The sequence below is a fragment of the Leucoraja erinacea genome, chromosome 1 (assembly GCF_028641065.1).
Source record: "Leucoraja erinacea ecotype New England chromosome 1, Leri_hhj_1, whole genome shotgun sequence".
Lineage (NCBI taxonomy): Eukaryota > Metazoa > Chordata > Chondrichthyes > Rajiformes > Rajidae > Leucoraja > Leucoraja erinaceus.
The window spans coordinates 138,756,547-138,780,968 of record NC_073377.1 but is presented as its reverse complement, the minus strand read 5'-3'; the positions used below and the strand labels follow the sequence as shown (position 1 = coordinate 138,780,968).

Sequence of the window (24,422 nt, the reverse complement as noted above, 5' to 3'; positions counted from 1 at the left end):
GTCCCCAGGCCCACAGCCAGCGTAGAGATGCAAGGCTAAACCCAGCTAACTCTGCCTGTCCCGCCAGGTGAGCTTACAACCATTCCTGGACTTGCGGGAAATATGGCCAGCGCGGAGAAGCAGCGCTGGTGTCCTGTCAGTCCAGACAGGGCTGTAGATTGTAGATAACCCGGAGAGACAGGCAGAGTTGAGCTGCATTTAGCGCTGGATTGAACCACCGAAGCCTCGCGCGCGTGTGTGTGAGTGTGCGCATGCGCGCGTGGCCGACATAAAATTGTGTCCCCCGTCCCCTCCATGTTTTGATAGCGATTTCCGCTCTTGCCTTAGACCAGGATTAGATCTTGGCCTCGGGCGCTGGCTGTACGGAGTTTGTACGTTCTCCTTGTGACTGCGTGGGTTTCCTCCGGGTGCTCTGGTTTCCACCCACATCCCAAAGGTGCGCAGGTTTGTAAGTGAACTGGCCCTCTGCAAATTGAGCCCTAATGTGTAGGGAGTGGATGAGAAGGTGGGATAACGTACCAGTGTGAACGGGGGATCGATGGTCGGCGTGGACTTGGTCAGCCGAAGGGATTTTTTCCATGCAGCATCTTTCGATCAATCACTTCAATCAGTCACGTCAAATTAGTCAAATCAAATCAGTCTGAGGAAGGGTGTAGAACCTAAAACATCACCCATTCCTTCTCTCCAAAGATGCTGCCTGTCCCACTGAGTTGCTCCAGCATTTTGTGTCTTAACTTCAGTCAGTCAGTTCTACAGATGCGTGATGTAGCCCAGGTTAACTGGAGAGTGACTGCGGATGAAGTGGTTGGTGCAGAGTAAATAAGGAGATACTCTTTGAAACAGAGTAAGATTGGAGGCTAGTAGACACACGGTTTAATTTGGTATAGTTTATTTATTGTCACGTGTACCGAGGTATAGTGAAAAGCTTTAGTTGCGTGCTGTCCAGTCAGCGGAAAGACAACACATGATTAGACTCGAGTCGTCCACTGTGTACAAATACATGATAAAGGGAATAATGTGAATAATGTTTTTAGTGCAAGATAAAGCCAGTAAAGTCTGATCAAAGAAAGTCCGAGGGTCTCCAATGAGGTACTGTAGATCGTGGTTCAGGACTGCTCTCTGGTTGTGTTTCAGTTGCCTGATAACAGTTGGGAAGGAACTGTCCCTAAATCTGGAGGTGTGCATTGTCACACTTCTAAATGTTTTGCCTGATGGGGGAGGGGGGAAGAGTGGGTGCGACTCGTTCTTGATTATGCTGCTGGCCTTGCTGAGGCAGCGTGAAGTGTAGATGGAGTCAATGGAAGGAAGGTTGGTTTGTGTGATGAACTGGGTTGTGTCCACGATTCTCTGCAATTTCTTGGTTGGTGATTGACACTAAGCATCTGTTACCTGGGACTCTCAGTCAGAACGCTGGGAGAAGATGCAACATGAACTTTAAAAAGGGAGACACAAGTGTGGTAATAATAGCTGAGATGCTGTCTGACCCACTGAGTTACTCCAACACTGTGTATTGAAATGGCCCACCAAGTCCACGCCAACCAGCGATCACCCCGTACACTAGCATTATCCTACACACCAGAGACAGTTTATAGAAGCCAATTAAACTACAAACGCGCACGCCTCTTGGAATGTGGGAGGAGATCAGATCACCCAGAGAAAACTCACGCAGGCACAGGGAGAACGTGCAAACTCCCCACAGACCGTACCCAAGGTCAGGTTCAAACACGGGTCTCTGGCGCTATGCCATTGTGCCGCCCCATGGATCCTTTTGTGTATTAACCAGCATCTGCAGTTCTTTGTTCCTACAGATATAGTCAAATGCTTTGAGTCCAAAGAAGGCTCCTGACCCGAAACGATCATGTTCTCCACAGATTCTGTCTGACCCGCTGAGTTACTCCAACACTTTGTGAAATATCAACTATACGTGGTCTCCAGAGATGTTGCCCGACCTGCTGAGTTACTCCAGCACTCTGTGTCGTTTACGGTTAAATGCGCTGTTTTACGTACAATCCTGGTAAGGTACTATTCAAAAGCACAATCACATATCGGTAGAAGAAGAGTCTCGACCCAAAACGTTGCCTATTCCTTCGCTCCATAGATGCTGCTTCACCTGCTGAGTTTCTCCAGCATTTTTGTCTACCATCATATATAGGTAGGTACAATGTGTATAAAATCATGAGAGGAATAGATCGGGTAGATGCACACGGTTTCTTACCCAAAGTAGGTAAATCAAGGACCGGAGGACATGGGTTTAAGGTGAAGGGGAAAAGATTTAATAGGAATCTGAAGGGTAACCTTTTCACACAAAGGGTGGTGGGTGTATGGAACAAGCTGCCAGAGGAAGTAGTTGAGGTTGGGACTATCCCAACCTTCAAGAAATAGTTAGACAGGTACATGGATAGGACAGGATATGGACCAAATGTGGGCCAAATGTGGGCAGGTGGGACATTTCATTTTTTTTTAGTGTAGCTGGGACATTGTAGGCCGGTGTGGGCAAGTTGGGCCGCAGGGCCTGTTTACACACAGTATCACTCTATGACTCTATGAATGAGTAGGTTTCTTCTGAGGCAAAATACAAAGAGTTGCCGTGTTTCCGGTGTCTTCTTATCAAGTATCAAGTTCTTAAAAATATTGATTCTCATCTTGACCTTAAGGCCATTGTCCCGGCAACTGGTTATTATTGCATCACTGATTACTGCACATTTATCTGTTGTTTGATTCAAATTGATTGAAAGATACAGCATGAAAATGGCCATTCGGCCCAGAGAGTCCACGCCGACCATCGATCACCCATTCACACTAGTTCTGTGTTCTCACACTTTCTCATCCACTGCCTACACGCCAGGGACGTTTGCAGAAGCCCATTAACCAAAAAAAACCTGCATGTCTTAGGGTATGGGAGGAAACCGGAGCAGCCTGAGAAAACCCACACGGTCACAGGGAGAACATGCAAACTCCACACAGACAGCACCCAATGTACTGACAACATAACAATAAAATAACATTCTCTCTTGCATCAGTGGAATAGGCCTGTAAACACAGTACTCGTAGGTAGGGTATAATAAATAAATATATAATCAAATTCCGCGCAGACAGCACCCGTAATCAGGATCAAACTCGGATCTCTGGCGTTGTTGGACCGCGGATTCACCCACTGCGCTGCTGTACCGTACATAGTGTTGTTTGTATTGTTCAAAAGTTATAGGTGCCGAATTAGGCCATTTGGTCCATCAAGTCTACTCCGCCATTCAATCATGGCTGATCAATCTTTCCCTCTCAACCACATTTCCCTGCCTTCTCCCCATAACCCTTGACACCGTTACTCATAAAGGATCTATCTATCTCTGCCTTAAAAATATCCAGACAGCCTCCACAGCCTTCTGTGGCAATGAATTCCACAAATTCACCACCCTCTGTAATAACTCCTCATCTCCATTCTAAAGGTACGTCCTTTAATTCTGAGGCTGTGACCTCTAGCCCTAGACTCTCCCACTAGTGGAAACCTCCTCTCCACATCCAGTCTACCAATGCGCCAGTGAAGCTGCAGCAAGTGAGCATTCCAGTGCTCTGTTCCAGGTGCATATAACAGGTAAACTCTCCTGTCCCTTGACCACGCAGGATGCCAGGGCCATGATGTCAGAGAATGGAATCCAGTTCCTGCAGAAAACTATGCTGAGGTTAAACAAACACAAGAGAGACGATGAATGGGGAGGAGCGGCCCACAGAAAGAATGAGTGGTTCGTATTTCGATCAGAGCGCAAGGATTCAGAGAGGGCGCAGGCCATTCAGCCCTTCCAGCCTGTTCCGCCATTGCCCCACCAGTGACGCAGCGACAGAGTTACTGCCTTACAGCGCCAGTGACCCGGGTTCCACTTTTATTTATTGTATACAGTTATTTAAGTATAGGAGAAAATAAGTCATCCTGCAATTGTATAGGGCCCTTGTGAGACCACACCTGGCGTATTGTGTGCAGTTTTGGTCTCCAAATTTGAGGAAGGACATTCTTGCTATTGAGGGAGTGCAGCGTAGGTTAATGAGGTTAATTCCCAGGATGACGGGACTGTCATATGCTGAGAGAATGGAACGGCTGGGCTTGTATACTCTGGAATTTAGAAGGATGAGAGGGTATCTTATTGAAACATATAAGATTATTAAGGATTTGGACACGCTAGAGGCAGGAAACATGTTCCAATGTTGTGGGAGTCCAGAACCAGGGGCCACAGTTTAAGAATAAGTGGTAAGCCATTTAGAACGGAGATGAGGAAACACTTTTTCACACAGAGAGTTGTGAGTCTGTGGGATTCTCTGCCTCAGAGGGCAGTGGAGGCTGGTTCTCTGGATGCTTTCAAGAGAGAGCTGGATAGGGCTCTTAAAGATAGCAGAGTCAGGGGATATGGGGAGAAGGCAGGAACGGGGTACTGATTGTAGGTGATCAGCCATGATCACATTGAATGGCGGTGCTGGCACGAAGGGCCGAATGGCCTACTCCTGCCCCTATTGTCTATTGTCTATTGTTGTGATAACGTGAAGCTGCAGCTAGTAAGAATTTATTGCTCTGTTACCGTGACCTATGACAAATAAATGCTCTTCACTCGTGACCTGACGCTCTCTCACGTGAACGACTGCACAAATGCAGCACTCTCGCAGGGTGACACCTGCAATGGCGCAGCACTCCCTCAGCAGGGCACTTGCAGCAGTGCAGTGCTCCCTCTGTGAGGCTGCGTGGGAGCGCAGTGCTCCTTCGGTATGGTATGGCACGTGTGATCATGCAGCACCTGAGTCTGGTGGTGCACGCTTTCAAGCCTTCTGGTACCTTGTGCCAGATGGGAGGGGGGAGAAGAAGGAATGTCCGGGGTGGGACAGGGTCAAGTCTTTGATTATGTTGGCTGCTTTCCCGAGGCAGCAGCGTGAAGTGTAGATGGAGTCGATGGTGGGGAGTCTGATAGTCTCCCACTGCATTCTGCTGGTCCACATCTAGCTTCCATCACCCTGGCTTCAGGAAGTGGGAGTGGAGGTCTGACACAGACTACCAGGCACCCATTGTCAGGAGTGAGCCAGATTTGGGGTCAGAGCTGTAGGGTACATCAAAGAAATGCAGATGCCCGTTTATACCAAAGATAGACACAAAGTGCTGGAGTAATGGCACAGTGGTGCAGTGGTAGAGTTGCTGCCTTACAGCGCTTGCAGCGCCAGAGACCCAGGCTCGATCCCGACTATGGGTGCTGTCAGTATGGAGTTTGTTTGTTTTCCCCATGACCCGCATGGGTTTTCTCCGAGATCTTCGGTTTCCTCCCACACTCCAAAGACATTCAGGATTGTAGGTTTAAGAAGAAACTGCAGATGCTAGAAAATCGAATGTAGACAAAAATGCTGGAGAAACTCAGCAGGTGAGGCAGCATCTATGGAGCGAAGGAAATAAGCAACGTTTTGGGCCGACACCCTTCTTCAGACTCAGGATTCAGGATTGTAGGTTAATTGGCTTGGTAGAGATGGAAATTGTTCCGAGTGTGTGTAGGATGGTGTTAGTCTGCGGGGATCGCTGGTCGATGCGGACTCAGTGGGCTGAAGGGCCTGTTCCCGCACTTTATCTCTAAACTAAACTAAACTAAGCCCAGTGGGTCGGGCAGCATCTCGAGGGAATGTGGATGGGTGATGTTTCGGATCGGGACCCTTCTTCAGACATTTAGTCTTTGGTGCTGGCAGATGTCTGTGTTGTTTCATTGCACAAGTCCAGAGAGTCAAGAGTCGGAGTGTTTTACTGTCATATGTCCCGAAACGGAGCAATGAGATACTTATATATATCACCTTTTGGGGTCGGCACACTGGTGCAGCGGTGGAGTTGCTGCCTTACAGCACCAGAGACATGGGTTCAATCCTATCTATGGGTGCTGTCTGTACGGAGTTTGTACGTTCTCTCCGTGGATGCGTGGGTTTTCTTCGGGTGCTACGGTTTCCTCTCACACTCCAAAGATGCACAGGGTTATAGGTTAGTTGGCTTTGGTATAAATTGTAAATTGTCCCGAGTGTGTAGTGTATGCTAGTGTAACGAGGATCGCTGGTCGGCACGGGCTTGGTGGGACGAAAGGCCTGTTTCCATGCTGTGTCTCTAAAATAAAATAAACTAATCACCTATCCACGTTCCGCAGAGATGCTGTGTGACTCGCTGAGTTACTCCAGAACTCTGTGTCCATGTTCTCCAGAGATGCTGTCTGACTCGCTGAGTTACTCCAGCACTCTGTCCATGTTCTCCAGAGATGCTTTTTTTTTTTTTCCGAACAGAATAAAAGAATAAAAAGCAAGTGTGAAACAGCATACAAAAAACAAAACAAGAATATTTATAAAGTGTCATAAACAATATCTATAAATAAATGAAATTGTATGTGTCCGAAAAGGAGCAGGAAGAAGCCAAAGCTTATTAATTCCCACCCCTTATTCAACAGCTTGTAATTATCTTATACAAATTTAGCAGCTATATGTACACCATATGTACACCAGCAGCTATATGTACACCAAATTATTTACATTTATACACTAATCAAATATTTACAAAGCCATACAAAAAAGAGAGAAAAAAAGAAAAGAAAAGACCCTCATATACCATATAGCATCTCTTAGTCATATATACAACTTTCAAGAGAGAGTTAGATTTATATCTAAGGGAATCAAGGGATGTGGGGGAAAAGCATGAACGGGATACAGATTTTGGATGATCAACCATGATTATATTGAATGGAGGAGTTGGCTCAAAGGGCCGAATGGTCTACTGCACCTATTTTCTATGTGTCTATGATACTGTGCTGCCTGACCCGCTGAGTTACTCCAGCACTCTGTGTCCATGTTCTCCACAGATGCTGCCTGACCCGCTGAGTTACTCCAGCACTCTGTGTCCAATGTTCTCCACAGATGCTACCTGACCTGCTGAGTTACTCCAGCACTCTGTGTTTCTATCTGTAGTGTACTTCGCTTGATGAAGGGTTTCAATGTCTCTGGCAGTGAATGATGTAACTTGATGGAAAATTACTGCCTGATGTCAGGCTCCAGGGCAGATTGTGGGCAGATTACTGCAGAACCGCCTTCTCTTCTAACATAAGTACCTGCATGCGGGTGAGCATTCCAGAGAACAATGTGGTAACAGTTACACCAGCAACGAGAAAAATATTGTAGATTTCGTTTAGCTTAGAGATACAGCGGGGAAACAGGCCCTTCGGCTCACCGAGTCCGCACCGACCCGCGATCCCCACACATGAACATTACCCTACACACACTTGGATCAATTTACCCTTATACCAAGCCAATTACCCCACAAAACTGTACGACTTTGGAGTGTGGGAGGAAACCGAAGGTCTTGCAGAAAACCCATGCGGTCTCCCTGTGACCGCGTGGGTTTTCTCCAGGTGCTCCGGTTTCCTCCCACACTCCAAAGACGTGCAGGTTTGTAGGTTAATCGGCTTTGGTAAAATTGTAAATTGTCCCTAGTATGTGTCGGGTAGTCCTAGTATACGGGGTGATCGTGGGTCGTGCAAACTCAGTGGGCTGAAGGGCCTGTTTCCGCGCTGTACCTCCAAAGTCTTATTACGTGCAGATGTAAATATTGTTTATATGCTATGTATCGTCACCAATGCTGTTCAAAAGCATTTCTTTCACCATTACAGAGAAAACAAATCTAAATTTAACCTTGAGGTGCTAGCAAAGTAATTCACTCTTGCATTCGATGAAAGCAAGGCACTGATCCTGAACGCTTCACGACCAGAGCGGAATTCCAGGATTAGCTTTATTGCTAAATATAGCCAGAACTTGAAAATAAAAAACAACGTCTTCATGGTTATTGCGGCGGTAATATCATAGACTGCCTTCAGCCCCTGATGTGACACCTTTCAATGGAACACAAAACTGAAGAAGGGTCCCAACCTGAAACGCCACGGATGCTGCCTCAGAGTAACGGGACGTATTTCTAGAAAGGAGATGAGGAGGAATTTCTTCAGTCAGAGGGTGGTGAATCTGTGGATTCATTGCTATGGCGGATGTGGAAACCAAGTGAATGGGTATTTTTAAAGCGGAGATTGACTGCTTCTTGATTAGTACGGGTGTCAAAGGTCATGGGGAGAAGGCAGGAGAATAGGGTTGAGGGGGCGAGATTAGTCAGCCATGTTTGAATGGCGGAGTAGACTCGATGGGCCGAATGGCCTACATCTGCATCTATGAGTTATGGACCTATGGATTTATGTTCTGCTGAGTTCCTCCAGCACTATGTTGACCTTCCAAAAACAGGTGAGCTATTGGGAGAGGTGGAGTAGGCTGGAACTCTATTCCTTGGAGCACAGGTGGATAAGGGGTGATCTTATAGAGGTGTATAAAATGATGAAAGGAATAGAGCAGGTAGATGCACAGTCTCTTGACCAGTAGATGAATCAAGGACCAGAGGACATAGATTTAAGGTGAAGGGGAAAAAATTTAATAAGAATCCGAGGGGTAACTTTTTCACGCAAAGGGTGGTGGGTGTATGGAACAAGCTGTCAGAGGAGGTATTTGAGGTTGGGACTATCCTAACATTTAAGAAACAGACAGGTACATGGATAGGACAGGTTTGGAGGGTTGTGGACCAAACGCTGGCAAGTGGGACTAGTGTAGCTGGGACATTGTTGGCCAGTATGGGCAAGTTGGGTCGAAGGACCAGTTTCCACACTGTATCACTCTATGACTGTCACTAATTTTCAAACTTATCTTATCCAACCTCTCCCTGTAACTCAAGCCCGCATGCTCAGGACAACTCAATTGGTGTTATATCCTCAGTGTAGCGACTCAGTTGGACAACTTGGTCAGCATTGGACAAGATAGGCCAAAGAGGGGTGTTTCCATGCTGGAGTGCTCTATGACTATAGGGCCTGGTCTGCTGTTTGCATATTGCTGTTCAACTTTCACCAATTTTTAATGAAAAACCATTCAAAATGCCAACTCCCGCACCAGCACCAGAACCTTGAGGTGCTCCGATATCTTATGGACTTTCGGACATGACTTGCTGAGTTCCTCCAAGATTTTGTGTTGACACCTTCCAAGAATGTTCCAGGATTGTTTTGGGCATTTGCCTCCTCTCTTGACATGTGGAATGTTCTGTAGGATTACCTCCCCCCCCCCCCCCCCCCCCCTCCATGTCTGAAGCTCACAACAGACTTCACTTTGGAAGGGGTGGGAGAGGGTGGACAAAGAACCACTGTGGAAGGGGTGGGTGAGGGTGGGCGATGAACCACGGTGGGATGGGGTGGATAATAGTCTTCCAGGGTCGGAGGGGTGGATTCTGGGGTTCCAGGTTGGGGTGGACAATGGGCTTCTAGGGTGAGAGGGAGTGAACATCTGGATGTAGTCACTCCCCGACTCATGGAATTGAACATCCGGAGGGATGGCCACCCATCAGTAAGACTTGTCCCAGAGGAAGCTATTGAAAATTTACGACTTTCAAAAGATATTTCAAAAGATACAAGGATACGGAGGGTTCAGAGAGTTCTGGGCCGAATACAGGCAAATGGGACTAGTTCAGTGTGACAACTTGGCCGGCATTGCCAAGGTGGGCTGAAGGGCCTATTTCCATGCTGTACATCTCTGCGACTTTGTTACAGGAGCAACCAAACACAGGCAAGGTGGCCACTGTGGAACACCTCAGTTCAGTTTCAGATAGCCAGCCTTTCCAGTTTGTACTAGAACGTAAATATCAGCTCGGCTTTTCTTCCTCCACAGATTTGCTCACCCATTTCTCCCACAACCCCAACGCCACCTCCTTCTCTCATCTCCTTCCACCTATTTCCCTTTCTCTGGCTTCACACATCTTCTCTCCTTGTCTCACAACCATTTTTTCTTTTCATCCCTAGTCTTTGTCCATCCATCAGCTAATCACACCCCCCCCCCCCCTCATTCACCTGTACACACCTATCACTCTCCTCCACCTCCATTCCAGCTCTCCCCTGACTCCATCGAGGGGTCCATACCCAAAACATCACCTATCCATGTTCTCTACAGATGTTGCCTGACTCGCTGAAATACTTCAGCACTTTGTGTCTTTTAGACTTTAGAGATACAGGGCGGAAACAGACCCTTCGGCCCACCAAGTCCACTCTGATCAGCGATCCCCGTACAGTAGTACTGTCCTACACACTAGAGACAACGTATATTTTTTTACCAAAGCCAATTAGCCTACAAACCTGTACGTCTTCGGAGTGTGGAAGGAAACCAGAGCACCCGGAGAAAACCCACGAGGTCACAAGGAGAACGTACAAAATCCGAACAGAGTCTCTCTCCACAGATGCTGCCTGACCTACTGAGTGTTTCTGCATTCTTTTTTATCTCATATTTCCAGCACCTACTGTTGGAGTCGTGCTAGTGCCTCTGCTTTCTGAGGTTTACGGAGATTTATTATGTCTCCCAATACCCAAACAAACCTCTACAGATGCATTGTACAAAGTATCCTGACTAGTTGCATCATGGCCTGGTTAGCCATTCCCAATGGACTCAGCCTGGTCCATCACTGGCACAGCCCTCCCCACCACCTAAAGCATCTTCACCAGGCACTGCCCAAGAAGGCGGCATCTATCATCAAGGTTGGTACAACAGCTTAGGTTCACCAGGTTAATTCCCGGGATGACGGGACTGTCATATGTTGATAGAATGGAGCAGCTGGGCTTGTATACTCTGGAGTTTAGAAGGATGAGAGGATATCTTATTGAAACATATAAGATTATTAAGGGGTTGGACACACTAGACGCAGGAAACATGTTCCCGATGTTGGGTGAGTCCAGAACCAGGGGCCACAGTTTAAGAATAAGGGGTAAGCCATTTAGAACGGAGATGAGGAAAAACTTTTTCGCACAGAGGGTTGTGAATCTATGGAATTCTCTGCCTTAGAAAGTAGTGGATGCTGATTCTCTGGATGCTGATTCTCTGGATGCGTTCAAGAGAGAGTTGGATAGAGCTCTTAAAGATAGCGGAGTCAGGGGATATGGGGAGAAGGAATGGGGTACTGATTGTGCATGATCAGCCATGATCACAGTGAATGGCGGTGCTGGCTCAAAGGGCCGAATGGCCTACTCCTGCACCTGTTGTCTATTGTCTATAACAGAAATATGTAAAAGACAGACAGGTACACAGATAGGAAGGTATTGAGGCAGATGGTGGAAATGTGGGGAAGTGGGACTAGCTTAGATGGGATATCTGTCGGCATGGAAGAGTTGGGCTGAAGGGCCTGATTCCATTCTGTATGACTCTATGTTTCAAGGCAAATTGATTTTAAATATTTATTTATGGTAAATGGTGCTTTTCCATTAGAAATATTAATGCATGACAAGGCATATTCCTCTAAAGCTTATGTTTCAGGACATGATAATAAAACACTCTTGACTCTTAGAGTCATAAAGTCATACAGCGTGGAAACAGGCCCTTCCGCTCAACTTGCCGCTGCCGGCCAACATGCCACATGTACACTAGTCCCACCCAAAGAAGCTATAGGATCTTTGGTCCCCACCTGCCCATGTTTGGCCCATATGCCTCTAAACCTGTCCTATCTTGGACATGTCTAACTGCCTCTTAAACATTGTGATAGCACCTGGTTCAACTACCTCCTCTGACAGCACGTTCCAACTCTGCAATTTCGTTTGAATCTCAATGAGGTTCAAATGACACAAATAAATTGTATTGTATTGTACACCCAGCACCCTTTGCATGAAAAGGTTCCTATTAAATCGATGACAAATCAGAGAGATATTAATGTTTATTAAAAATTCGCCATTCTCTCTGCTGCCCCCTGCTGGAGGGAGGGGGAGGGACTATAAAACCAGGAAGTGGTGTGCCTCACTCAGTCTCTGCAAGGTCGATGAAGCCAAGGGTCACGTCTATCTGAGCTCTGAATAACACTGAACAAATGTCTACACAACTGTGAGTACCCTTAATGTGGTTTGAAAATGAAAGTATGGTTTGTTTGAAGTAAAAAGGCACTGCCTGCCAATGGTTGTTTGGGTGCTTTGGCTTGAAGTTGAAAGGCACCACTTTCTGAAAATGGTGGCGGGTAGATTTGGCTTGAAGTTGAAAGGCACTTCTTATTGCCAATGGTGGCTTGGGTGTTTTGGCTTGAGGTTGAAAGGCACGACTTATTGCAAATGGTGGCTTGGGAGCTTTGGCTTGAAGTTGAAAGGCACTACTTACTGCAAATGGTGGCTTGGGTGCTTTGGCTTGAAGTTGAAAGTCACTACTTACTGCAAATGGTGGCGTGGGAGCTTTGGTTTAAAGTTGAAAGGCACTACTTTCTGCAAATGGTGGCTTGGGAGCTTTGGCTTGAAGTTTAAAGAAATCACCATTCTCTCTGCTGGAGGGAGGGGGAAGGACTATAAAACCAGGAAGTGGTGTGCCTCACTCAATCTCTGCAAGGTGGATGAAGACAAGGGTCACGTCTATCTGAGCTCTGAATAACACTGAACAAATGTCTACACAATTGTGAGTACCCTTAATGTGGTTTAAAATGAAAATATGGTTTGTTTGAAGTAAAAAGGCACTGCCTGCAAATGGTTGTTTGGGTGCTTTGGCTTGAAGTTGAAAGGCACTACTTACTGCAAATGGTGGCTTGGGAGCTTTGGCTTGAAGTTGAAAGGCACTACTTACTGCAAATGGTGGCTTGGGAGCTTTGGCTTGAAGTTTAAAGGCACTACTTACTGCAAATGGTGGCGGGTAATTTGGCTTGAAGTTGAAAGGCGCTTCTTACTGCAAATGGTGGCTTGGGAGCTTTGGCTTGAAGTTGAAAGGCACTATTTACTGCAAATGGTGGCATGAAATTGAAAGGCACTACTTTCTGCAAATGGTGGCTTGGGAGATTTGGCTTGAAGTTAAAAGGCACTACTGCAAATGCACTTACTTCCTGTTTGCACTGTATATTGATTTTAGATAAAATGCTACCACTTCCGGCTGTGATTTTTGGCCATCTTACTCGGTCCCCCCTCTGCTGAGCAGGTGCAGGGAATTCTTCCCATCGATTAAAAATAAAAGTGTTATTAGTGTTTAAAAAATGTTGAGAATCTCTCTCCCGTCATCACGCACTGAAAGCCACACCTTTTCCGGGGGGAGAGGTTATAAAACCCAGAAGTGTGGGTGTGGCTCAGTCTCTGTATGGTGGGCGAGGGAGAGGTCATGACTCTGTCTGAGCTGTGAATCAACTGAACACACTGAATGTCTACTGAACTGTGAGTTTGGTGTTTTGTGTGGGTTTTATGGTGGTTTCACCCTGCATGAAATGGTATGAAACTGCATTTGAATTTGGTGGCCTTGGATCCTGCTTGAAGTGGTATGTAACCGCACTTGGATTTGGTGGCCTTGGATCCTGCTTGAAGTGGTTGGAAACTGCACTTGGATTCGGTGGCCTTGCACCCTGCTTGAAATGGTAGGAACATGGATTTGAATTTGGTGGCCTTGCACCCTGCTTGAAATGGAATTTCAAGGAATAGTCATGAGTCAACTGCCAGCCCACCAGCCGTGAGTGAGCTGCCAGCAGATCAGGCTTGAGGGACTGAGCTGCCACCTCAAGAACCCATACCAGCACTCCAGAAAGCCCCCCCCCCCCCACTGGCCACCAATATTGGAATTGGTGGGGAGGTGGAATATTGCATTGGGGGACCTGCCCTCCCGTGTGAACATGGGACCCAACCGGTCCCACACTTAGTCTACACTTCTTATAGACCCTCATCCTCCTGAGCTCCATGGAATAATTGCCATTAGAGTCAAGAGTTTTGCCCATGACTCTTGACTCTTGTATTTTGGAAACCAGCAGAGGGCAGCGTTTGCCACAACCCTGGGAACGTATTTCATTTCCAAGCCTGCTGTGGTTATCAGTGACTTACTCACAAATATGTTTCAGTATTTTGGCCCCAAAATGTCAGCCAGCATCATCAGAGACCCACTCCACCTTGGCCACGCTCTCATCTCGCTGCTACCATCGGGAAGAAGGTACTGGAGCCTGAAAACTGTGACCTCCAGATTCAAGAACAGCTTCTTCGCAACAACCATCAGGCTCTTGAACACTGCCCAACTAACCTCAGCAACTGTGATCTTCTATGGAGTCGGAAGGAACTGCAGGTGCTGGTTTACATCAAATATAGACACAAAATGCTGGAGTAACTCAGAGGGACAGGCAGCATCTCAGTCTGAAGAAGGGTCTCGACCCAAAACGTCACCCATCCATCCCTTTTCTCAAGAGATGCTGCCTGTCCCGCTGAGTTACTCCAGTGTCTATCTTCTATGGACTGCCTTGGGTTGCAGTATGGACTTTGTTTTTTTTTGTTCTCATTACAGTTTTTAATTTGTTGTATCATTGATTATTATCTATTATCTGTGTGAATTGCGTGTTAAAAAATTGATCGATCCGTTGTTAGGTCATATGACGTTTAAACACTTGACTCTTGAAGTCAGTAGGGATAAACAGTTTGTTCCTGAAGGTTTAGTTTAGTATATTATTGCCACGCGTACTGAGGTACAGTGAAAGACTTTATTGTTGGAAGGAAAGTTAGTTTGTGTGATGGTCTGGGCTGTGTCCACAACTCTCTGCTATTTATTGCGATCATGGTTCCTAAACCATGCTGTGGTGCATCCCGATAAAATGCGTAGATAATATGGCACATCTGTAGAAGTTGTTAAGAGTTGTTGGGGACATGCAGAACCTCCTAAGCCTTCTAAAAAAGTGGAGGCGTTGGTGTGCTTTATTGGTCGTTGCTTCGATATAGCTTGTCCAGGAGAAGTTGTTCCTACAAACTTAAAGCTCTCAACCATCTCTACTTCAGCACCATTAATGTATGCCGTTAGAGTAGTTTAACATAGATACAGAGATAGGTACTCATTCTCTGCTTTGGGTGCTTCATTCTCAATGGGATAGCAAACTTACTCTTGTCAGAACTTCCCTTGCACTGAAGTGTACAGAGCCTGATCTCAATGGCAGCGTTCACGTATATAGTTTTATTTCGCTTCGATCGCTTCACCCAACACCTCCGCTCGGTTTGCATTAACAAACCTGATCTCCCGGTGGCTCAACACTTCAACTCCCCCTCCCATTCCGTATCCGACCTTTCTGTCCTGGGCCTCCACCATGGCCAGAGTGAGGACCACCGCAAATTGGAGGAAGAGCACCTCATATTTCGCTTGGGTAGTTTACACCCCAGCGGTATGAACATTGACTTCTCCAATTTCAGGTAGTCCTTACTTTCTTCCTCCTTCCCCTCCCCTTCCCAGCTCTCCCACAGCCCACTGTCTCCGCCTCTTCCTTTCTTCTTCCCGCCCCCCCCCACCCCCACATCAGTCCGAAGAAAGGTCTCGACCCGAAACGTCACCTATTCCTTCGCTCCATAGATGCTGCCTCACCCGCTGAGATTCTCCAGCATTTTCCAGCATCTGCAGTTCTTTCTTAAACAACGTATGCAGTTTAGTTCAGTTTAGTTTAGAATTATCACGTACTGAGGTACAGGGAAAAGCTTATATTGCGTGATGTCCAGTCACAAAAAAGACTATACATGATTGCAATCAAGCCGTCCACATTACAGATACATGACAATTGAAATAACATTTAGTACAAGGTAAAGTTCAATAAAGTCTGATTAAAGATACTTTGCAGGTCTCCGATGAGGTAGATGGGAGACTTTTTAGTTAGTGATGGGGGCCTTCTACCCCAAAGGTCAGGCCTTAGCAAGTCCTCGTAAATCTTCTCTGCGCTCTTTCCAGCTTAATAACATCCGTCCTATAGAAAGGTGATCAAAACTGAACACGACTCCAAAAAGCAACATCACCAATATCTTGAACAACTGTAAAATAACATAATCAGGGTATTGAGTATAGACACAGCGCACTTCCATGGGAAGGAGTCATCGCCCCCCATTGATGACCCCTTATCCCGTCTCCAACGCACCCCCTCCTCGTGGAACCCCCCTCGTGACCTCCCGGCTTTGGAACTCTTTATCCAAAACTGCCGTCGCGACGTCAACCGCCTCAACTTCTCCACTCCCCTGTCTCACTCCAATCTCTCCCCCCCTGAACGCACTGCCATCGAATCACTCCGCAACAACCCAGATTGGGTTATCAAACCAGCTGACAAGGGAGATGCCGTGGTAGTTTGGCGCGTCGATCTCTACAAAGCTGAGGCCACGCGCCAACTCTCGGACACTACTTACCCCTGGACCATGACCCCACTGACGAGCACCAGGCCCCCATCTCTAGCACCATCACCGACTTCATCAATTCCCACGCCCTGCCCGACCGAGCCTCCAATCTCATCGTTCCCCAGCCCTGCATGGACCGTTTTTACCTTCTCCCCAAAATCCACAAACTTGACTGTCCCGGTAGACCCATTGTCTCTGCCCCACCGAACTCATCTCCACATACCTTGACTCCATCCTATCCCCCTTGGTCAAATCCCTTCCTACCTATGTTCAAGACACCTCAGACACTCTCCGCCGCCTCCGCGCATTCCATTTTCTAGGCCCTCACCCCCTCATCTTCACCATGGACAGAAAAGGCCTATTTCCTTCGCTCCATAGATGCTGCTGCACCCGCTGAGTTTCTCCAGCATTTTTGTGTACCTTCGATTTTCCAGCATCTGCAGCTCCTTCTTGAGCATATTGAGTATAGACGTTGGGAAGGAGGGCCAATGGACTGAAATCCATATGCCTATCCAAAAGTCTCTTAAACACACTACTATGGTATCTGCCTCCACCATCACCCCCGGCAGCACGTTCCAGGCACCCACCACCCTCTGTGTAAAGCACTTGCCCTGCACATCTCCTTTAAACATTGTCCCTCTCTCCTTAAAGCTGTGTCCCCTAGTTTTCTATAAAGTCTCCCCTCAACCTCTTACTCTGGCATTTTCAACAGCCTCACAGCTCCTGATACCTGGGTACGATCCTGACCTCAGGTGTTGTCTGTGTGGAGTTCGCACGTTCTCCCTGTGGCCACATGGGTTTTCTCCGGCTGCTCCGGTTTCCTCACACATCCCAAAGACGTGCGGGTTTGCAGGTTAATTGGCTTCTGTAAATTGCCCACGTGTGTAGGGAGTGGATGAGATGATGGGATAACATAGAACTAGTGTGACAGGTGATCGATGGTCAGCATGGAACTGCAGGTGCTGGTTTAAACCAAACCAACGCCGGAGGAGATGGCAATCTGTTCGTTTTTATATCTTTCTTTTTATTTTTAGCGTTTATTGAAAGTGTGTTTAAATGTTGCTCTTTAAAGGTTTGTTTTGTGTGGGGGAGCGGATCGGGGGAAACTTTTTTTCAGGTTCCTACCTTCCCGGAGATGTGATCAACGTTGGATCACATTCTCCGGGCTCTGCGGCCTTCCATCGATGGATCTGGAGGCCTCCTCGGACTGTCGTGAGCCCCACCGCGGGGCTTGGACTTAACATTGGAGCTGATCCCTTGCCTGGGATCGCTCCCACTGCAACCACCGCGGATTTAACACCAAGGGCTCTCAGTCTCGGGTGGGGCTAGTCGGGAAGCTCCAACGCCGCGGAAGGTTCGACCAGCCCCGACGCGAGGTTCGATCGCCTCGACGCGGAGGGCCCGAATGCCACCGGCTACAGGAGTCAAGATCATCCCGTCAATGGAGGCCCGAGGCCCATGACTGAGGAAAAACAGAAGGAAGAGACTTGAACTTTATTTTCGCCTTCCACCACAGTGAGGAATGTTCATGTTAAAATGTGTTTTTGAGTGTTCTGTTTCTTTTAATTGTATTACTGACCTAGCCAGTGAAATTTCTCGTACGTTGCAAAACATACTTGGCGAATAAAGTGTGTGATTCTGATTCTGAAGATGGACACAAAGCTGGAGTAACTCAGCGGGACAGGCAGCATATCTGGAGAGAAGGAATGGGTGACGTTTCGGGACGAGTCTGAAGAAGGGTCAAGTTTGAAGATGAACTGCCTGTCCAGCTGAGTTACTGCAGCATACTGTGTCAATCTCTGCTTCTGGATGAACTGGTTTCAGTCCAGTTTGAGGGATCGAAGGACAGCGGATGGGGAAGCTCACTAGTCGAGATGATCAGTAGATGAGATGGAGGGTTATATAGTGTTCCAATGTCAATAGAAAATGGGTGCAGGAGTAGGCCATTCGGCCCTTCGAACCAGCACCGCCATTCAAAGTGATCATGGCTGATCATCCCCAATCAGTATGCCATTCCTGCCTTCTCCCCATATCCCCTGACTCCGCTATCTTTAAGAGCCCTATCTTGAAGGCATCCAGAGAACCGGCCTCCACTGCCCTCTGAGGCAGAGAATTCCACACTCACAACTCTCTGTATGAAAAAGTGTTTCCTAATCTCCGTTCCGAATGGCTTACCCCTTATCCTTAAACTGTGCCCCTGGTTCTGGGCTCCCCCAACATCGGGAACATGTTTCCTACCTCTAGCGTATTTTGTCTGGGACTGCCGCAATAGACATTCATAAAACCCACCATCTCATGGCCAACCAATCCATTGACCAATGATTTTTCATTTAAGCAGCATTCCACATACATCTGAGGCTGTGTTTAGGATGGCAAAAGCCCTCACTTTACGATGATGGCTTAATCCAAGCAATTCTCCTTAATTTTACAAATTATTCTACAAGGTCAAATCAGCCAAATCAGACACTGCCCAGTCCATCACAGGCACTGACCTCCCCACCATCGAAGGTCCAACACAGGTACTGACCTCCCCACCATCAAAGGTCCACCATTGGTACTGACTTCCCCACCATCGAAGGTCCATCACAGGCAGTGACCTCCCCACCATCAAAGGTCCACTATGGGTACTGACCTCCCCACCATCGAAGGTCCATCTGATCTCTCCACCTTCAAGGGGATCTACAGGAGGCACTGCCTCAAAAAGGCATCCAGCATCATCAAAGACCCACTCCACCCTGGCTACGCTTCTTCCCTGCTATAATCGGGAAGAAGTTACAGGAGCCGTGACCTCCAGATTCAAGAACAGCTTCTGCCCCCAACCATGAGGTTCTTGAACACTGCCCAACACACAGCAACCATGACTGGGATTTTTGTTGCACTGTGGACTTTATTTTGCCCTAGTATTACTAATTTTGGATTATATGTTTATCTGTCTAGTCTTTGTGTAGATACGGAGGGGTAGTTTGCATGTCTGGAGATGATTCAGCCTAGTGAGCCTTTCAGATGAAAAAAATATATTTTCATTCCTTTGATATCTTCTGAAGCTCAAAGGCAATCTAAGGGAATTGAAATGATCCATTCATCGAATGAGGTCATAAAATCATAGTCATACAGCGTTGAAATACAACTTCGGCCCAACTTGCCCACACTGACCAAAGTGCACCATCTACACTAGTCCCATCTGCCGCCATTTGGCCCATATTCCTCTATACATTTCCTGTCATCTACCTGTCCAAATAATTGTTAAATGTTGTTATAGTTTCTACTTCAACTACTTCCTCTGGCAGATCATTCCATATACCTGCACATGGAACCCACTTACACTCATATATTCCATACATCCCACTATGTGAAAAAATTGTCCCTCAGGTCCGATTAAATCTTTCTCCTCTCACCTTAAACCTATGTCCTCTGGTTCTTGATTCCCCTACTCTTGGTAAAAGAGTTTCACCCTATGTATTCCCCCTATGATCTTATAAACCTCCATAAGATCAACTCTCATACTCCTTTGCTCCACGGAACACAATCCTAGCCGGCCCAACCATCACCTATAGCCCAGGCCCTCAAGTCCTGGCAACATCCTCATAAATATCTGCACTCACTTCAGCTTAGCAATGTAACAAACTTAAAGTGTGTAAGAAGGAACTGCAGATGCTGGCTTAAACCAAACATAGACACAAAAAGATGGAGTAACTCCGTGGGACAGGCAACATCTCTGGAGAGAAGGACTGGCTGACGTTTCGGGTTGAGCCTTTCTAACAAACTTAAAGGTTGGCATAATGGCACAGTGGTAGAGTTGCTGCCTCACAAGCCAGAGACCGACCTGGGTTCAATGCTGAATACAGGTGCTGTCTGTACGGAGTTTGTACATTCTCCATGTGACCACATGGGTTTTCTCTGGGTCCTCCGTTTCCTCCCACACTCTGAAGACATGCAGGTTTGTATTCCAATTGTCCATAGCGTGTAGCATAATATTAGTGTACGGGGTGGTTGCTGGTCAGCGCAGACTCGGTGGGCCAAAGAGCCACTTTCCACACTGTATCTCCAAAGTAAATTAAAATAAACATCTTTCCAATAACAGAAACATAGAAAATAGGTGCAGGAGGAGGCCATTCGGCCCTTCGAACCATTCATTGTGATCATGGCTGATCAAAACATGGTGATCAAAACTGAACACAATACTCCAAATGTAGCCTCATCAGAACCTTGTATAACTGGAACATAACATCCCAATTTCTATAATCAATATGTATAGGAAGGAACTGCAGATGCTGGTTTATACCAAAGATAGACACAAAATGCTGGAGTAACTCAACGGGACAAGCAGCATCTCTGGAGAGAAGGAATGGGTGATGTTTCTGGTCGAGACCCTGCTTCAGACTCAGACTTCAGGGTCTGAAGAAGGGTTTCGACCTGACCCATTCCTCTCTCTGGAGATGCTGCCAGTCTCGCTGAGTTACTCCAGCTTTTTGTGTCTATCTTTCATACCCGGTACCCTGACAGACGAAGGGCAATATTCTGAAAGGCAAATTACTCAATGGACTATAAAAAAGCTGTCAGTCGTGATGGTCTCATTATTTACCTGAGTTTCCTCAGGGAGCAATTAAATGCGGGGAAAGTGTGAACTATTTCCGGTGATTAAGCTAATTTCCAACCCAATATGCAATACGGGCGAGTCAGGACTCAAATAGAAGTCATAAACACTGGACCTCTTACTTGCAGCAGCAGCAGCACAATAGGCCTGTAAGCACAGTATCCAATAGATGATATAATAAACACACAAAAAAAGTTCAATTAATAAAAAATCCCAATATAGTGCAAAAACAAAATAAATCCTAATGTCCCTAGTGCAACCCAGATAGTAGTTCAGAGTTTAGTTGGAGTTTATAGTGTTCAAGAGCCTGATGGTTGTAGGGAAGAAGCTGCTCCTGAACCTGGACTTCAGGCTTTAGACTTTAGACATACATCGTAGAAACAGGCCCTTCGGCCCAAGCCAACCAGTGATGCCCGTACACTAGCACCATCCTACACGCTAGGAATGATTTACAATTTTTGTCAAACCCAAATTAACCTGCAGGTCTTTGGAGTGTGGGAGGAAACCCACGCGGTCATGGGGAGAATGTGCAAACTCCGTTGTGTGGCGATCCCTCACCCTCAGACAGCACCTGTAGTCAGGATAGAACTTGGGTCTCCGGTGCAGTAAGGCAGCAACTCTACTGCTGCGCCACCATGCCATTGGGCTTCAGAAAAAGAGACTGAGTGCTGGAGTAACTCAGCATGTTCTCCTGTACCTTGTCCCTGATGGTCATAGCGAGATGAGAGCGTGGCCAGGGTGGTGTGTGGGTCCATGTTGGCTGCCTTTCTGAGGCAGCGCCTACTGTTGGTCCCTTCGATAGTGAGATGGTCTGTCCTTGTGATGGAGCGGGCAGTGTTCATCACTCTCGCTGGCTGTCTTCATTCCTGGGTCGTCTCTCTCTGTCACAGGACCCTAAGTTCCGGAGAGCCCTCCCCAAAGCTCTCCCGCTCTCCACATGTCTGCTCCTCAAAACCTGTATCTCTCATCAAGCTTAATGTGATCTTCCTGTCATCTTGTTTCGACCCTTAGGTTTATTTTTATTTTGATTGTTCACACATTTCTTAGGAGCAGCATTAGGCCATTCGGCCCATCAAGTCTACTCCACCATTCAGTCATGGCTGTTCTATCTTTCCCTCTGAACCCCATATTCCAACCTTCGCCCCATAACCCCTGACACCCATATTAATCAAGCACCTCTTCAATCTCTGCTTGAAAAATACCTCATGACGTGGCCTCCACAACCTTCTGTGACAATGAATTCAACAGATTTACCACCCTCTTTCTAAAGAAATTCCTCCTCACCACCCTCTTTCTAACTAAATTCCTCCTTATCTCCTTTCTAAATGTCATCCTTTTATTCTGAGGCTGTCCCCTCTGGTCCTAGACGCTCCCACAAGTGGAACCATCCTCTCCACATTCACTCTCTCCACCACTTTTCTATGTTTCTATGAGGTTCCCCCTCACCCTTCTAAACTCGAGCGAGTACAGGCCCAGAGCCGTCATATGCTCATCATACATTACATCCAATTATTCCCAGGATCTGTCTATGTTATCCCACTTTCTCATCCACTCCCTACACACGGGGTAATTTACAGAGGCCAATTGACCTTCAAACTCGCAAGTCTTTGGGATGTGGGAGGAAACCGGAGCACCTGACGAAAGCCACAGACAGTGCCGGAGGTCAGAATAGAACCTGGGCCTCTGGTGCTGTGAGGCATAGTTAGAAACATAGAAAAATAGGTGCAGGAGTAGGCCATTCGGCCCTTCGAGCCAGCATCACCATTCAATATGATCATCCACAATCAGTACCCCATTCCTGCTTTTATCTCATATCCCTTGATTCCTTCAGCCCTAAGAGCTAAATCTAACTCTTAGATGAGAGATTATTTGGGAATTATGGTTGCTGTGGATTGAAGTGCTAACCTTTTGATGAGCCTCCCCTGAACCTCACTGGTCACTGTCCACCCCCCCCCCCCCCCCCTGAGTGCCTGGGTGGAATTGACCCCAGTGCCTCCTACATCGGCAGAATCACGGTAACCAAGGAGCGTAAATACTAGTTAGTCATGACCATAGTTAATGATTCATATATGAGCTGACATGTGCGGACAGGACCTTTACATATAGGTACCCCTCCCACAGTGCGGCGCTCCCTCAGTACCATCCCCTCCCCCATAGTGCTGCCCCCTCAGTGCCGCCCCCTCAGTGCGGCGCTCCCCCTGCCTCCCCTCCCCCCTGTTGCCCCCCCCCATAGTGTGCGTGCGCCCCCTCACTGCCTCCCCCTCCCGCAGTGCTGCATGAATGGGGGTGCGCCCCCTCCCACAGTGCTGCTTGAATGGGGATGCGCCCCCTCCCACAATGCGCCCCCTGCATGAATGGGGATGCGCCCCCTCCCACAATGGCGTATGAATGGGGGTGCGCCCCTCAGGACCCTATTCATTCATGAAGTGTGGCGATGACGCGGCGGGGGCGGGGCGGGTGGGTGTGAATGGAGCGGCGCCGCGGCTTAAACGTGTGAATGGAGAGGCGTCGCGGCCACAGTTCCATGAAGCGCACACCCTGCAGCATGTTCCGCCTGTCTACCGCGCTGCTAGTCCTGCTCCTCGCCACAGCCAGAGGTAAGCTCTTCTCAGCTACCTGCCGCGAACCTTGCAACTTGCTCTGAATGGGACGGGTTCAAAAATCTCGTGGGCGAACTTTGGAAACAAAGAATTGCATTTGCTGGTTTCTTCCAAAGATAGACACAAAAGTGCTGGAGTAACTCAGCGGGTCAGGCAGCATCTCTGGAGAACATGGACACAGAGTGCTGGAGTAACTCAGCGGGTCAGGCAGCGACTGGAGAACTTGGATACGCGATGTTTCGGGCTGAGACCCTTCTTCAATCCTGACCCGATATCTCCAGAGATGCTGCCTGACCCGCTGGGTTATTCCGGCACGTTGTATCTATCTCTGGGGAAACTTTAGCTCAAGTTGCATCTAACTTTTGAACTACTGTTTATATTCCTGTCAGTTTGTCACTGGGAAGCTTGTAATCTCCGAGCGGGGCACAAAACAGGACGGGGTAGCTTTTTGGAAAAAGTTTCATCTAACTTTGGAAAAAGTTGCGTCTTAACTTTGGAAAAAAGTTTCATCTAACCTTGTCCCCAGTTATTTATTTCTGTCACTGTGTTGCTGAGCGTCTTTTGTTTACCGCCTCCGATTCAACAACTAGACGCAGTTGGTAGGGCAAATGTCCAGTTTCGATTCTGATGTTATGTTTGTTTGTTTTTACGCTGTGAGCACTGTGTTTACAAGCTGATTCCGCTGATGCAAGCGAGAATTTTATTGTTACGTTTTCGGTACATCTCACATTCCGAAGGAGGGTCTCGACCCAAAACATCACCCATTCCTTCTCGCCAGAGATGCTGGCTCTCCCGCCGAGTTACTCCAGCGTTTTGTGTCTATCTTCGGTGTAAACCTGCATCTGCAGTTCCTTCCTACAGAGTTGAAACTCTCTTGATTTTTTTCACTCACGACCTCGGACACTGTCTGTGTGGCGTTTGTACGTTGAAACGTATGACCGCGTGGGTTTCCTCCGGGCGCTCCGGTTTCCTCCCATATCCCAAAGAAGTGCGTGTTTGTAGGTTAATTGTAAATTGCCCTCAGTGTGTGTGTGTGTGGGGGGGAGGGGGGTGGGGGTGGAT

The 24,422-nt window shown here is 47.4% G+C and overlaps 1 protein-coding gene across 3 annotated transcripts in view; it reads left to right on the top strand.

Annotated features, from left to right (window-relative positions):
- Positions 1 to 1,974: 1,974 nt before the first annotated feature.
- The window catches only part of LOC129702481 (amphiregulin-like), a 33,716-nt gene continuing 11,268 nt past the window's right edge, over positions 1,975 to 24,422 (top strand). Inside the window, exon 1 of one of the 3 annotated variants that reach the window (XM_055644218.1) lies at positions 1,975 to 2,014. In XM_055644218.1, coding sequence (XP_055500193.1) covers positions 1,990 to 2,014 — 25 coding nt within the window. In that variant the 5' untranslated portion in view covers positions 1,975 to 1,989. Of the gene's footprint in view, positions 2,015 to 14,063; positions 14,101 to 23,225; positions 23,358 to 24,422 lie in introns of those variants that run through there. The other 2 variants (XM_055644225.1, XM_055644211.1) reach the window with 2 other exon arrangements.